Consider the following 14870-nt stretch of genomic DNA (forward strand, 5'->3'; position numbering starts at 1 on the left):
TGAATAGAAAAAGTGCCAAATGCAATACGAATCATATCTACAGAATAGGCCGTGGTTGGCATCTGGTGTGTAGTTCATGTAAGCTAGACTCTAGAGTAGCCCTGGCCTCTACAGAAGCCAGAGCACACGGCAGCTGTTAAGATGGAAAGTCGAGTTCTGTGCCCACAAGCTTGGTGGGCAGATGTGACTAGCAGCCTCCATATTGGATCTGAGAAATATGGGACACTGACATCACTGTAGGAGTGTCAAGTGTAAATACAAACATTCTAGAAAGAAGGAGTAATGCATCCTGCTACTGTGATTGACAGCAGACCTGTGGGTTCATCACAGTGCAGGTAAATGTGTGTATTTTGGTGAGAAGGCCAAGATGGCCTGGCTGTATGCGACTGTCAGCATTCTTCCCAGCATGCATTGTATCAGTGCCCTCAAGTGGTATGTTTGGTTAAAAAGTGTGAGAAAGAGTGAATGCAGGATGGGTAGGCTAGATGTGTACATGTGTGTGCATCCACTAGGGTGTGTTTGAAGAAAGGTTCTCTGTGGTTTTTGAAATCGTTGGTTTCATGTAAAAGATGAGGTGTGCTTGTTTCAAAAAGCTGTCAGGAAAGCAGCAGACTAGAGTTCTGTTTTAGTCTTTCATAATGACAAAGTTCTCAACAGTACTGCCCTCAGTGAAAAGCTTGGCTGTGTGGAAGGAGTGTGTTCAGGTTATCCCAGTTAATAGTGTGTATCTGTGGTATGCAGGATTCTAAGAATGCACCCTCCTGTGACATCCTCCGCTTCTCAGTGTGATGAGAACTGTGACCATGATCCAGGGTCATGTCTCGTTACTTACCTGGAGGGAGACTATCTGTGGGTGACCAGTGCAATCTTGTGAGCCATGTCAGGCTGGTAGGAGAGACAAAAGCAGCAACAGAACTCTGAAACACCATCGCTGGCCTAAGTGTCTGCAGGTGGCCTGCCTCAATGACCGGCTGGGGAAGTTGGACCTGCAGTCCTTGTGCCCCAGGACAGCTTCACCCCCACATGCACCCCAGGCTTGGAGATGGACATCGTCAGGAGGGAGGCCAGCCTGGCAAGCGCCTTCACAGCAGCTTTGCAAGGGGGGTGCTACACAGACAGCTCGGGTAAGGCAGACTTCTGAGCTGCTGAGCGGTGAGGTAGTACATGTGGAGTGTGTAATAAGCAACAGAAAAAGAAGACAGTTCTGAGACGCCTTCACATTTGATTGCTTGCAGGTTACTTTTTATTTAGTTTTTTTCGAGGCAAGGGTTTCTCTATAGCTTTGGAGCCTGTCCTGCAACTAGCTCTTGTAGACCAGGCTGGCCTTGAACTCAGAGATCCTCCTGCCTCTGATTCCCGAGTTTAAAGGTTTAAAGGTGTGCACCACCACTGCCTGAATTGCTTCTTTTTATTTAAGGACAGGGTCTCACCTTGCACCCCAGGGTGATCTTGAACTTCTCTCCTCCCAGTGCTGATGTGAGTCACCATGCCCAGCTTGTTGACATTTTTGTTTTGATCGACATCCAGAATAAACTCATTCCTGGGTCTCAGCTAGAATGTTCTGTGCCAGAGACCCCCGTCTCCACTACAAGGTAGAGTTTGGTATCATCTGTGTTCTGTAAAACAGCTGCTAGGATGAGACTGTAGGTGTGGGGTCGATGAGGCTAGATCACACCTTAAGGGCCTGCGGATGTACTTGAAAGAATGATGAACCGCGGTATTTACATCAGATTGAAGAGAGGAAAACATCTGCCTCTGTTGACTCACAGGCATGTCCGCCCTTCTGACACTGCAGCATGGCGCTGTCATCTCCAGAGGACACACTCAAGAGCCACACAGTTCAGTTACACAAACAGTTCTGTGCTGTGCCATTCATTGTGATCTGGGCCACAGGCTGAACATACCTGCTAGCACTTAGGCTATAAATGTAATTCTTTAAAGCCATTTAGTTCAATAGCTAGCACAGCACAAGTCCTATATGTACCAAGGTTTTGTATTTAGATGCTTTCCAAAATCCCTCTGATTCCAAGGCATTAATTGCTAACGAAGTTTATTTTGGTGCACTCACTTGTGCTTTTATTTATTTTACCATACTGCCATAGCCTTGAAGGAAAGGAGTTTGGAGGTTAAAGCACTGTCAGGTCTCAAGGCCCTGGGCTATCATCATCTTCATATGGTAAGGGATCTGAAGTCCCGGCTCAGTCCTTTTGTAGAAAAGGGCATTCTCAAGCTATGTAGCAACATTTATAGCTTGTAAAATCCAAACTTTGTTATGAGGATTTAAATGATTAATCTTAAGATATATGCTATGCTAAATATGCTCAATTTAATGCATGTGAACATTCAATGCTAAAAAGATGACCAGTCTTTTAAAAAGAAAAACCAAGGATTTTGGTACCCATACCCCTGTACCACCACTAGCTAAATGAAGTCTTGTTTCTGAAATGTTCCCTTTCCCGTTTTTGCACTACCTAAAGGGCTCCTGCAAGAACAAACAGCATGTGACCCTGAGTGTAGAATATCAATAACCTGAGTTCGAGGGAGGGGGAAGCATGGTAGAATATGCACAGCCGGGTCAACTGTTCTGAACAGGCTTGTTCGTTGTGGGGACGGCTGCTCCTAGTGCAGCTGAACTGGTAATTAGCTCTTGGTCCCAGAATGAAAGCATGGGGTTCCTTTAGCTTGCTTAGCATTCTGCTGTGTTTGCTCTAGCTTGGTGAAAACTTCCTGAACACGCAATGCCTGAGCCATACAAAGGGCTGCTGGGAGAGTACTGTCCGGAGCGCTGCCAGCAGAGTCTTCCCAGTGTAGAGGTCTCAGTCATGTTTCCCCGGGGGGAGGGAAAACCGCTCACCTGGAGCACCTCTTCCAGAAAGGCTGTCTTTGCATTGGGGGAAGTTTCTCAGAGCAGCCCAGGGAATCTCTCTGCTAGGCTGTACCAGGTTTTTTTTTTCCCTTCTCCTCCTTAAATGTATTATACATACTTTGCTCAGTGTCTTCATGGGTTGAACAGTTAATAGATGCAGTAATATTTGAGGTACCTGTTGGATTTTTAAAGGCAGATTATTTATTTTCAAGTTTGCTGCTATAATTGAAACCTAATGTCCTGTTGACTGTGCCTTTCATAACTGTCTCTGTGCTATAACTGTCCATGTGTATTTGAAATAAAGAAGTTTGAAAAGCCATGTTGAAGCAAGATTCCTTCTAATAAAAATGGCTCAAACCAAATGAATCGATAGAATTTTTTTAGTGCTATTACTATGGTGTTTACCTGTTTTTCAACTAGTTGCTGGTTCCTCTGGAATCTTTAAAAGGGAAACATGCCATCCTGGTAAGACAGTGGCTGTCATCTATACAGGTACTCACTGCTTATATACACAGACAGTTCTCAAAAGACAGGGGCTCCTGTGTGAGCCACACTGCGGGCAGAGTAAGTCTGTACATCTTGCCAGCAACAAGATAGTGTGTGACATCTACCCCTTATTTATGCCCTTGATATTTTATATATAGCTTTGGGTTAAATAATTAAACAATTAGTTTTAAAATATTAGAAATGTACATTTAATTAGTTTTCAGGAATGGTCTGGACAAGTGTTAGTATCACCTCAAATTTGTAAACTTTACATCTTTAAGATATCTACAAAGATAATTTACATACAGACTTTACCAGGAGATCCCTTCAACACCAGACAGTTCAGCTGCAGTGCTGTCGTCACCTTTCATTTCACTCTGTACTTGTAGAAGGAACACAGCATGTGGGTAAAGTTCCACCCCAGTGCCAGCGACAGTCCGTACAGCACAACGAGAGGTGCGAATGGATAGAGCAGGATCACTGTCTTTTTCAAAAACGGCAGTGCTGGAACAGAAACAGGATAGGAGTGGCCGATGAACATGCTCAAAGAAAAGCTCTTCAACACCCGGGGCCAAAGAAGGAGCACACTGCATAGGACCACGATGCTGCTTGCAGAACTACAGACACATCTGAGCAAAGGGGCCTTCCTAATGCTGCAGCCCTTTAATAATTATTTCATTGCTACTTTATTAACTAATTTTGCTGTTATAAATGTCTGATATGGAGGATATCTGATGGGGGTCATAACCCATGAGAACTGCTGATCTAGACAGATGCCTTAGGAGTCTAAGTTAGCATGCAAAGTAATGGATCTCACTATGTCATTTTCATACACAGACTGATAGCACATAGAACAAAACCACTTTTAGGCATTGGAGAGTTTCCACTGCAAAAGCAACACACCTCAGATTAAGGTGGAATCAATGATTCAACCTCCGGGGAAGAACAAAGGCACTCTACTGTAAACACTAAAGATTTAAGATTTATCTATCTACATATATATAGTATTCTGCCTGCATGCATACCAACACCAAATCTCAAATGGTTATGAGCCACCTTGTAGTTGCTGGGAACTGAACTCAGTTCCCCACGTACACTGAGCCAGGCAGTTCTTGGACACTGTGTACTCAACAGCTGTAAGAAGGCACTAAGGGACCAGTGCTTCAGTGCCATGGATTACAATACTTTCAAGATGTGAAAATTCAGTAGAAAAACCCTAATACCCCAAACAAGGCAAGTGGAAGAGTAAGTGATCCCTGGGAAACTGGTAATCGGGTGAGGAACAAAGCCGTTTATACTAAGGTCCCAGTCATCCAAAGCCGTTTATACTAAGGTCCCAGTCATCCAAAGAGCAAAGAAGAGAAACAAACCACACTGTGGGTGGTTCTGAGCTCAATAGTAAGATTTCTAGACTTTAGCAATGGGGATTTAAGGGTTGAACACAGGACCTTGACATAGTAGGCAGGTTTTCTATTGAGCTACACTCATTCCCAGACTAAGTATTCTTCATTCACATTAGGAAAAGTAATGGAGAAGATTTAGCAGTAAGTTTGCAAATATGGTCTGGGATCAGCAGATCCCAGGATCATCCACAGAACTGAAGGTTTGTAACCATGAGCCCATGGTTAATAACAAGGAGCCTGAATCCACACCAGGAAAGAAAATGGTCAGGGACTTCCACCTGTAACTTGGAAATGAGATGAAAGTTGTAACAAATGTTACATGGCACTCTGCTTGTGGACAGTGGGCAGGCTCTAAGGTGAGTGTACTTGTGAAATTATGAAGGTCATATGCAGTCTGACAGGTCCCTGTAAATCCACTGCTAACGTCTATGCTCTTTCCTGTTACACTCAAACCACCAAAACTTACCACTGTATCCCAGGAAGGTCACATAGATATAATAGCCAACAGCAATCAACCATAAAGTATTTCCAACTAAGTATCCAATAAATGTATCTGTGAGGATAACATCTGCCAGAAAAAAATGCAAATAGTGAGTCTCTTCACACAGTGAGAACATCGAGAACATTTGAGAAAGATACTCACGGTTGATGAAAAAGAGCTGGATAAAATGCAAAATGACTAGGAGTGGATAAAATGCATTCAGATGCACATCAAAGGCGTAGCCCCACTCCACATCATAGTCTCTGCTCTGCCGCTTCACTAGATACTTGTTGGAGATGAACCTGAAGAGCAAAATGAAAACTTCTTACACAATGTACTAGTTCTCAGTACCAACCACCTTCTGGGTCCCACGTTACCAGGTCTAGAGATGGAGCAATGAGACGGGCCAATGTCGCTCTCTAGTGGGAGAAGCCTGACGTGGTACTATGGAGAATGGCAGAGGTGCAAAGCTGGGGTGTAGGTAAGGAAGCAAGGCTCTGATGGTGCAGGCACAGCAGAAGACTTGTGTGTGCCTGTAAGAAGGAAGGACTGGAGCAGGTAGCTAGTCGAGGAAACGCAGTCAGCTCTTCAGGAGCCTGTGGCTACTTTGTAACTTTTCAATCTTTTACTCATGGTAGAAGCCAGGGCCAAGATACAAGACATGTCAGAAATGTTTTGATAGGGTCTCCTTGGTGGCCAATGGAGAGTAGACTCCACAGATGAGAGGACAAAAGCCTGTCACTTGAGTCACCTAACAGTGAAGGTGATGAGATGTGCCCGAAAGTCACAACAGTTTTGCCCTGAGCAAGTAGGAAGACAGCAGCACTATCAGCCAAGGACGGCTGGTGGTGCCAAAGCAGTTCTGAGAATGAAGGGGAGGCAAGGTTTGTGATTACCTCTACCACACGTACTTAATTACAACACGAGCTAAGATGTACTTAACGCCAGCAGTTCAGTGTAGAAGATACCGAAAGCCATGGGCCTAAATGACATCACCAGAATCATGACATCCAAGACAACCACTCAACAGAAAACCCAGGGCCAAGACTCACATCATCTGCCTTTACCATTAAAAGTGAGGGAAACAGGAGGAGACGGGAAAGGGGCTGACTAGCGGTACATCCAGAGAACAGTACAGATGCATGTGTCTATAGCTGTTCTACAAATTGGCCTACCAAAAAACTATCGTATTCAGATCTTCAATGAAAAGGTCTATTCTATAAATATCTGTGAACATGTCCTTTTTTTACATTAATGGGTTGTAAATATGAGTTTTTAATTATAATGTACATTTATTGTTGGGGAATATTGTCAGGTGTGTTTTGTTTATGCTGGATTTGATTAACTGTGAAGCTGTGATTCGTTACCTGTCTAAAACACCTGATGGTTCTAATAAAGAGATGAACGGCCAATGGAGAGGCAAAAGCAAGGATACGCGGGGCTAGTCGGCAGAGAGTATAAAAGGAGAACAAGAACAAAGAAAGGAGGACATCAGGGGCCAGCCACCCAGGTACACAGCAAGCCACTGAAAAAGAAGAAACATATACAGAAAGAGAGATAAAAGCCCAGAGGCAAAAGGTAGACAGGTTAATAAGTTAAGAAAAGCTGGCTAGTAATGAGAAAAGCTAAGGCAGGGCATTCATAACTAAGAATAAGCCTCTGTATGTGATTTACTTGGGAGCTGTGTGGCAGCCCCCGCCAAAAGCCAAAAGAATAAAATGTTACACAACATTTTATGGGTGGGGGGAGGAGGTGCCATAGTAGCATGAAGTCCCAGAACAACTTTCTGGAGTTAATTCTTAACATGAATCCTGGGGATTAAACTGCGCAAGCGCCTTTAACTGCTGAGTCTACGTCACTGTATTTTAATTCAATTTAATGTCTTAATATTGAATACAGACAACAGGGTCGGGTTGTTCCAGCACACAGGAGATGAAAGCAGGACAATTTTTGGTGTAAAGCCAGCTTGGGATACATGCTAAGTTCTGGGCTAGCCTATGGTGTAAGACCCTAACTTATACAGCACAACCAGACAAACACACTGAAGAAAGTATGGCAGAATGTGATAAACAGTCTATACTTAGTTTTATCAAAAAGCCAAAAAAAATAGTGCTTCACTGTACAAACTGTAACTTACCAAATACTGTTTTAGCCAAGAATATGTGCTGTTCAATTTTACAAAATCCATGAAACAAGCCCGGAAAGAAAAGATTTAAAAAAGAAAAAAACAACACCTCTTGACCTCAGAGTAACAGGAAATGGAATCTCGGATACCAGATGCTAAGAAAGTAGGGGTGATGCTGTCAAAATAGGAGTTGTTCTGAAGCTCACAGCAGTGGGGCTAGACGGTTTATAAGAGAAGACTTAAAGGTTCCCAACACCAATAAACTGTAAATGGGATGGAAACTCTTACTTTGATTTGATCATTACTCATTATATATAGACATACATACATACACATTGTTATCACATGGAACTTCATAAATTCTAAAATTTAAAAATAATTATGAATGATAAAGGAACTTGGGGTAGTATGCATGCAGTTCATTCCTCGGTTCTTTTGTGTAATCACTACTCTCCTGTTGCACCTCCACGAACCCCTTAAACAGGACAGACACTCCTTTCTAGAGAATTCTAAGGCAACTAACTGGCTGCTCTCTCCCACCTCCAAGATGGCCACATGCCAGGCCTGACTGCCATCTGTAAGTTCCATCTGCCTTGTGTCACCACCACCTCCAGGACACAGCCCAGCAGCTCCCTGACCCAGCATGGCCAACAGAACACTTCACCAGCATTCAACACACAGTCCCAAGCCCTGACTCCCTAGCCACCACATCCTGTTACCACAGGAAGCTCTAAACTCTTCTTTTCATCCTACCACCACACTGTTCTGGGCGTCCCCTTCTCCCGAGAGCCCCTGTGAGTGTACCCGGTGTCCCTACTTCTCTACTTCTTCCCTGCCATGATGAAGACATTTTCGACAGTGTGAACGGATTTTCTTCATTCTTAGCCTCCTAGCTCTCCATTTCTCTTCTACCCTCCAACCCACACTTGCAGACGTGAACACAAAAGCCTATTTTTTTACTGAGTTTCATAAAAGCTATTTTGTAAGTCTTATTTCTTCATAGCCATTTAGTATCACCTGTCCCCAGACCTACCACAATGCTGCACATAACTATGGTAACTATGGCTGGGCACTTGCATATCCTGGAACCAGGAATCAACTGTTTCATAGCTCCCCTAAAACATGGCCTTATGTTGGTTCCTATGGCACTTCTGCAATGGTTTTTTTTCTTTTGTGGGGGGAGGTGGGGTGTGTCATTGTTTCTACTTCTATCTCCTCACAGGTTTATGATACCTGTCTTCTCACAAACAGCACAGCGAGTCCTTTTCTACCTGATCAAACTATGGGAGACAGGAACCAAAGGTAATCACCTGCAGGCTGCCTTGGTGTTTGTGGCCATCCAGAATCACTGCACTCATAGTAGAACACTTGTAATAAACTGTTCTTAGAAGCTTTATATATTTGCCCCATAAGTTGCTTGACAATGAGTATCTGATTTATAGAAGCAGTATTAATCTTGGGCCAGGGATTAGAAATTAAGAGTAATGATACACAATAGTATTAACTATCCAGTACCCATAAAACCAATAGCCACAAAGGAAAATAAAAGGTTGCTCTCCAGTTACAGCCTTGGCATTTTGTTTAAAATAGTAATAGCTACCATATACTAAACAAATCTAGGTTCCAAGGGTCTATTACCCCGCATCCTTAACAACATCTAGTGAGACAATCAACTCCCATTTATAGAGGACACTAAGAAATGACCGACAGCAGGTGGACCTCAGTCTGAGAGTGAAACGGCCCTCCAAGTTTTCTCTGCTTCCTCCTCAATCTTTCCCTCCATCTAGTCCACTTCTTCCACCCACTACCAGCTGCCCAGGAAGCCAACCACACAGGAGCATTCTCTGTGAGAGAAGTGAGAAGCTGAACACCAAACTAATGTTGCTACAAAACCATTTCAAACACAAATGACTTAATGCCAAAGATCAAAGGAAAAGTCCAAGGATAACCCTCCAGATGTGGCTGGAAGTGATCTCCACTGACCAATGCAGACCGCAGCTAACCAGACACAGCAGAATCATAAATACTATCTTGAAAAATCAGGATGGAACACTGGGATTTGCTACATTGACAATAAGCACCCATTCAAATATTTCCTGGTCTAGCACAGACACAGGAGACCAGGTTACAATAACCTTGGCAGTCAATATGGCCACTTCAGCTACTCTATTTGAACTTAATTTCCATTAGCTACTACAAGTCTGAAGTAAACAAGCAGAGGCCCAACAGTGTATAGCAAAATCAAGTTATGGTACTTACCACATCAAAGTTGATATCAGAAGGCCAACACCTACACAATCTATGAATACAACCCACAGGAGCAGCTTTATTGTCTCAAAAAATCCCATGTCCAGCACAAAGCCAAATCCTATGGTGGACACTGAAATAAAAGTTACAAGAGTAACTGCTAGGCTCTAGGGTACAAGAAATAGTCCCTGGCATCCATATGCCCAAAATGTGGGGGTGGTATATGGACAATGAAATAAAACCCTCACGATTTATTATACGCAACTCATAGAGGAATAAATGCCACCTTTGAGTGCAGGTAAGGAACTGGATTAACGGGCTAGTTTAACATGACACAGCGGGTATTCAGAACAAAGCCTGTTCAGAAGGCACACAACTTATTTGAAAACCCAGTTAAATGTAAAAAGCACCTACATACTTCAGTACCCTAGAGCTGACTTGATGTACAGGAGAACTTGAAGGTGGTTTTAAGTTCAAATCAGTACAGTACCCTGACCCAGAATGCTGGGGTGTAGCTCTGTGGAGATCACTTGCCTGGTATGTTTAAGTCCCCGGTTTCTATCCCTAGTCCTACCGACACCCTCTTCTCCCCCTGCCAGAAATAAAAACCACTACAATCTCCCAGCCTCACAGATTGGGCCCACCGTGAAACATAATTTCCCACCCCAACACTCCTTTGCACACAGTTGGGTATAGGCTCACAGTAGTTTTTGTTTGTTTGTGTTTTTAAAGTCAGTGAGTGTGGTGGTAGCATAGTCCTGTAATGCCAGCACTCGAGGCTCAGTTAAGAGGATCCTGAGTTCAACGCCAGCCTGGCCTTTGCATCTAGACCCTGTCTCAAGAAGAAATAAACAGCAACGATATGTAATCCTCTGCCCCACTTTTCAGTGTCCCAACACAGTAGTTAACTCTGGCCTGTGTGAGTCACAGCCTCATCAGGAAGAACATTACTTTCTTTCCAGCCAGCTTTTTAATGTTTCGGGGGGGGGGGGGGGGAGAGGAAAAGCTTCAAATGCCCCCAAATTCTAACCCACAATACATTATGAAAAAATATACTCCACATAAAATACACCCATTTGTTTCTCAACTCCACTGCTTGGAAACTAACACATACTTACCACAGAGCCAGACACTTAAGAGGACCAAGAAAGCAGGGTCATCTCTGGCCCACTGATCCTTTGTTTGCTTCCGATAATGGAAGTTCCTATAAACCCTCTGTGGGGACGTGAACAGGTAGAGCATCTGCCATGCGGCAAACTCAAAGTCCATCTGGCGAAATCGGAAAAGCCTTCTGAGGTACTTGTAGCGCTTGGCTCCAGCCGTGTGTCTCGCTGCATCCCTGGAATTCAAGACTCCATTCCCCTGCATCGAAGAACCCACGGAAGTACTTGGCAGCATCTTCCTGAATGGAATAAGAACATGTCTCTTAGATGTAACCTTAAGAACCGTCTGTCCGCTAGCACTCCTCTCCAGCATTTTTCTCCTGCTACCTTCAGGAAGGATTAGGGGCCAGAAGCCACGGAATTGGCTCGGGGCTTCTCTAGGGGCTGGCGAGCGTTAACTGCACTTCCCTCAACACGCTCTTCCCCATCACCTGAAACCATTTATCTAGAGTCCGTGGGTTTTCACCCTTCACCTCCATCAAGCCTCGACAGCTGTAGTAGTTAATTGTGGAAAGTAAAGTGGAGGACGCGGGAAAAGCAGCACAGGGATGGGAAATGACCTCCTTACGGAGACAGGACAAAGACTGGAACTCTGACTCAAAATTCCATGTTCTCATTGGCCAGAATTTAAGATAAAACAGCAGCAGCAGCAACAACAAAAAACGTCGTTTAAGCCGAAAGCAATGTTATTGAAGAGGTAAAACAACAGCTTATTCGTACAAGTTCACCAGCGGCAGTCAGCAAGCTTCTGGTTATTCAGAATGAGACATTAAAAAAAAAAAAAGCAAATTCCAGCCTTTGGTGCTTTTACTCCCACAATAGCTGGTAGGATGAATAACAGCATGGAGGGGCCAGTCCAACTAGTCCGAAGCTAAATGACGCTGGTCACCGCCCCACCTTCGGCCCAGCCTCTGCTGCCACAGGTGCCAGCACACCTCGGTGCCCCGCCCCGCCAGCAGCTCTCCATTACCCCAAGCCTGCAGGTCCGCAGTCAAGTTAAAATACAGACCTCCCTGTGACATTCGAGTTAAGAGCAAGCAATGTAAAGGTTTCAGGGTACGTGTCTCCTGTGCAAAACTCCAGACCAGCTTAGAATAAAAAAAAGGCCCTATTTCTCCGATTTCAACGTCAAGGGGCGTCTTTGGTGTTACTCACTGCCAGCGGAAGGCTCCAACTGCCGGCCGCCAAGACGCAGCTGCCCGTGGAAACGGCCGTCTGGAAGAATGACACCCCGCTCACACACAGCAGGCCTCACCTGAAGGCCCGTGCCGCCGAGCCCTGGGCCCAGGACTACCGCCACCTTCGCCCGGCAGCCGAGCCCAGCCACCGCCGGGGCTACTTCCCCTACCGCTACGTAGCCCGCACTTGCGGCGCCCCGTATTGACGTCACGGTCACACGCTTCCGCCGCGCATGCGCAGACGCTCAAGAAGCGCTGTTTTTATGGCGGACCCGCCGGAAGTGGTTGCGGATGTCTCTGACCCTCCCGACCCTGTCCGTGGGCGTGGCTCGCGCCCGTCCGGGCGGCCGCCGGTGGCTGAAGACGGTGCTCCGGCGTCGTGAGGCCGGCGGGCGCAGCCATGCCCCGGTATTACGAGGACAAGGTGGAGGGCGGTGCGTGCGCGGGCGTGAAGGAGGACCTGGGCGCGTGTCTGCTGCAGTCGGCCTGTGTGCTCCAGGTAGCGCGTCCGGGGAAAGAGCTCGGCGACGGCGGGCTGCCTGTTGGCCTGCGGGGGCGGTCGGGTCAGGGGTGGAGGTGGCAGCCTTAGCCGCGGATGGATTAGACTTCGGCCAGATCTCTTGACCTCTCGGCCTCAGTTCTCGCTGGTGTTTAATGGGAGATCACTGACGCACCTCCCCATCTCAGGTTTTTGTAAACATGCAGCCATCTCAGTTCAAGCGGTTCCCGAGTGCTGGCACTCTGCTCAAATTTGGACACTCGCCACCAGAGATTCCCACTCCACGGGAAGCAGGCCTGTTCCTGCACTGTATGGCTACTTGATCTGTGGTGGAGATTTTTGATTCCGTGGCTTCTAGAGTATGGAAGTCAATGTGATCTATGACGTGCCATAGTTTCTTCTTGCCGATCTTTAGCCAGTCTTAAAAAACGTACAGTATTGCATTCTGGGAGGAATTCAGCATAAGCCTGTATTTTTTTTGTGCCGCCATGGGAGACAATCGAGGAACTAGAGGGGCTCGGGAAACTCGGGGTAGTAAGTATGAACTCAGGGGATAAGAATGTAAATTCCAGTCGGGGCTAGTGAGAAGAGGGTGGGGGTGGGAGAGGGTTCAGAACCAATTTTGAGATAGACTTCTTAAGGTTTTATGACTTCTGGGTGGCCAGAAAAGTTGGAACTGCCAGAGGGGACTCGCGGAGGTTTTCCGTGTGGCTCCATCAACAGAACACTTACTGTTCTTCACCTCAGGAGAGCATAGCCCTCTTGTCCAGACTCCTCGCTCTAGCCCCTTCACCTGATTATTTGAGATAAGGTGTGTCGCTGAACCTGACTGGCTAGGCTACCAGATCTGCTCCGTCCCCACTGTGCAGCCATGGGATTATAGGCTCCTGCCACCACGCCCAGCTTTTTCTGTGGGTGTTGAGCTGGAGACCTCATACACAGCAAGCACGTCATTCACTTAGCTATTTCTCCAGCTCCTCATTAGCGTTAATACAGTGTTTAGTACCAACCCTAAAAGGGTCTCATTTTAAGGCATCAATTTGTAGTTGTCATCTGCGGAAAGGCTTATATGAACATTGATGATGTGTTCTAAAAATCTCAGACTCTGGGGGCCGGGAAGACAGATGACTCAGTGGTTAAGAGCACTTGTTGCTCTTACAGAGGACCTGGGTTTGGTTCCTGGCACCCATATGGTGGTGCATAATCATCTATAACTCCAGTTCCAGGGGCTCTGGTACCCTCTTCTGTCCTCCATGGTACCAGGTCTGCACGTGGTGCCCATTTGTACATACAGGTAAAGACTCATACAGATAAAATTTAAAAACTAACTCTGAGTACTCAGTTATTTAATAATCTTTACATTTGTTTTTCTTCACCAAGAATATTAAAAAAGGAATTAGGAACTTGCTTAAATTAACTTTTCTAAAAAGAGCTTCTTCGAGAAGAATAGTTGTCTTGTGCGTTGTGGGACAAATTTCCCAGGCGTTGACATTGGTCTCTGTGTCACAGGAAGGGAAGTCTCCACGGCAGTGTTTGAAGGAAGGGCACTGCAGAGCCCTGCAGTATTCGTTTTTTGAGTGTAAAAGATCAATGGTAAGTGATTAACTGTTTTGAAAAGCTTAGGTTAACTGTATAGAATTAAATGTAAATGCTTTAATAGTCATAAATTGGTTGTTGTGATAAGGTTTGGATAATAGTTTTTGTGCTCCAGTGATAAAGGTGAGACAGCATTCACAAAACTCCCCAACTTTGTTAGCCTCCAGGGCTGCTGACCCTCACAGTTTTCTGAAAGTGTGAGGGTAAAGTCTTAGCAAGTATAAATGGGAGGAGTGGACAGCCAGAGGCATGAATTCTGTCTTTTGACAGTTACAAGCCGGGAAGGCTGAGGACTATGTTTGCACTTGTGCCATATGTGACCAGGAGAAAGTGTCAATGTTTGTATTGGACATGCATCACTAGTCCCTGGGACTCTACTTGAAAGATCTACAGAGATCTTTTCATGGGAAAAGTATGAAGTCAGAAATGTGAGCTTCCCTGGAAAGAAGGCACATGGGTGGGCTTGAGCCTGTGTTTGTTTGCTGGCTTTGGGACTATATGAGAGCTCTTCCGTTCTGTTCATGAAGAAGCAGAGGGCACAGAGGTTCAACATGCAGGAGACCAAAACCCTGGGAGGGAGATGCCACCTGGCCATGGTGCTTTTCTCAAGTAGCAGAACTTCACCGTTCTTCTGCCATTTATGGCAGCTTCCCTGTGTAGTTTTCCTGCCTCCCTCCTTGAGTAGTGTTGTCAGCTGTGTGAAATGCAAGCCTCTAGGCTTGTGTGGAATTTGAAAGTCTGTTCCAGGCATTGGGAAGGCACAGTGATTAGTAAAAGAGATGCTCCTCTGTACCATCGTATCAGACAACAGCAGACTCCTCACCCA

The 14870-nt window shown here is 45.5% G+C and overlaps 2 protein-coding genes across 4 annotated transcripts in view; one reads left to right on the forward strand and one right to left on the reverse strand.

Moving 5' to 3' along the window:
• Positions 1 to 1214: 1214 nt before the first annotated feature.
• Unc50 (unc-50 inner nuclear membrane RNA binding protein) lies at positions 1215 to 12158 on the reverse strand. Of its 3 annotated transcripts, XR_007590484.1 has the most exons (7): positions 11927 to 12144; positions 10727 to 11010; positions 9621 to 9741; positions 5399 to 5538; positions 5222 to 5323; positions 3659 to 3856; positions 1215 to 3041 (listed from the first exon to the last, which is right to left on the reverse strand). XR_007590484.1 is itself a non-coding variant. In XM_050134540.1 (6 exons), the coding sequence occupies exons 2-6, from the start codon at positions 11004 to 11006 to the stop codon at positions 3720 to 3722; spliced, it is 780 nt and encodes a 259-aa protein (XP_049990497.1). In that variant the 5' UTR covers positions 11007 to 11010; positions 12027 to 12158; the 3' UTR covers positions 1215 to 3719. The 3 variants fall into 3 exon arrangements, 2 of the variants coding, with proteins under 2 accessions (XP_049990497.1, XP_049990496.1); XM_050134540.1 differs by having other exon boundaries at positions 1215 to 3856; positions 12027 to 12158; XM_050134539.1 differs by having other exon boundaries at positions 1215 to 3856.
• Positions 12159 to 12235: 77 nt separating this feature from the next.
• Coa5 (cytochrome c oxidase assembly factor 5) overlaps positions 12236 to 14870 on the forward strand; it is a 10305-nt gene continuing 7670 nt past the window's right edge. Inside the window, exons 1-2 of the mRNA XM_050134541.1 lie at positions 12236 to 12448; positions 13958 to 14041. Coding sequence (XP_049990498.1) covers positions 12350 to 12448; positions 13958 to 14041 — 183 coding nt within the window. The 5' untranslated portion in view covers positions 12236 to 12349. The remainder of the gene's footprint in view (positions 12449 to 13957; positions 14042 to 14870) is intronic.

The sequence above is a fragment of the Alexandromys fortis genome, unplaced genomic scaffold (genome assembly GCF_014885135.2).
Source record: "Alexandromys fortis isolate MF-2015 unplaced genomic scaffold, M_Fortis_MF-2015_v1.1 scaffold_20, whole genome shotgun sequence".
In the NCBI taxonomy this organism is placed as follows: Eukaryota; Metazoa; Chordata; class Mammalia; order Rodentia; family Cricetidae; genus Alexandromys; species Alexandromys fortis.

What these genes read in the sequence shown, in the direction of transcription:
- Unc50 (XM_050134540.1), bottom strand. Translation starts at nt 11,006, where the DNA reads ATGCTGCCAAGTACTTCCGTGGGTTCTTCGATGCAGGGGAATGGAGTC. An exon ending in CTTAAGTGTCTGGCTCTGTG is followed by an intron (nt 9,742 to 10,726) that starts GTAAGTATGTGT and finishes CTTTTATTTCAG; the next exon opens with TGTCCACCATAGGATTTGGC. An exon ending in GACCTTCCTGGGATACAGTG is followed by an intron (nt 3,857 to 5,221) that starts GTAAGTTTTGGT and finishes TTTCTGTTCCAG; the next exon opens with CACTGCCGTTTTTGAAAAAG.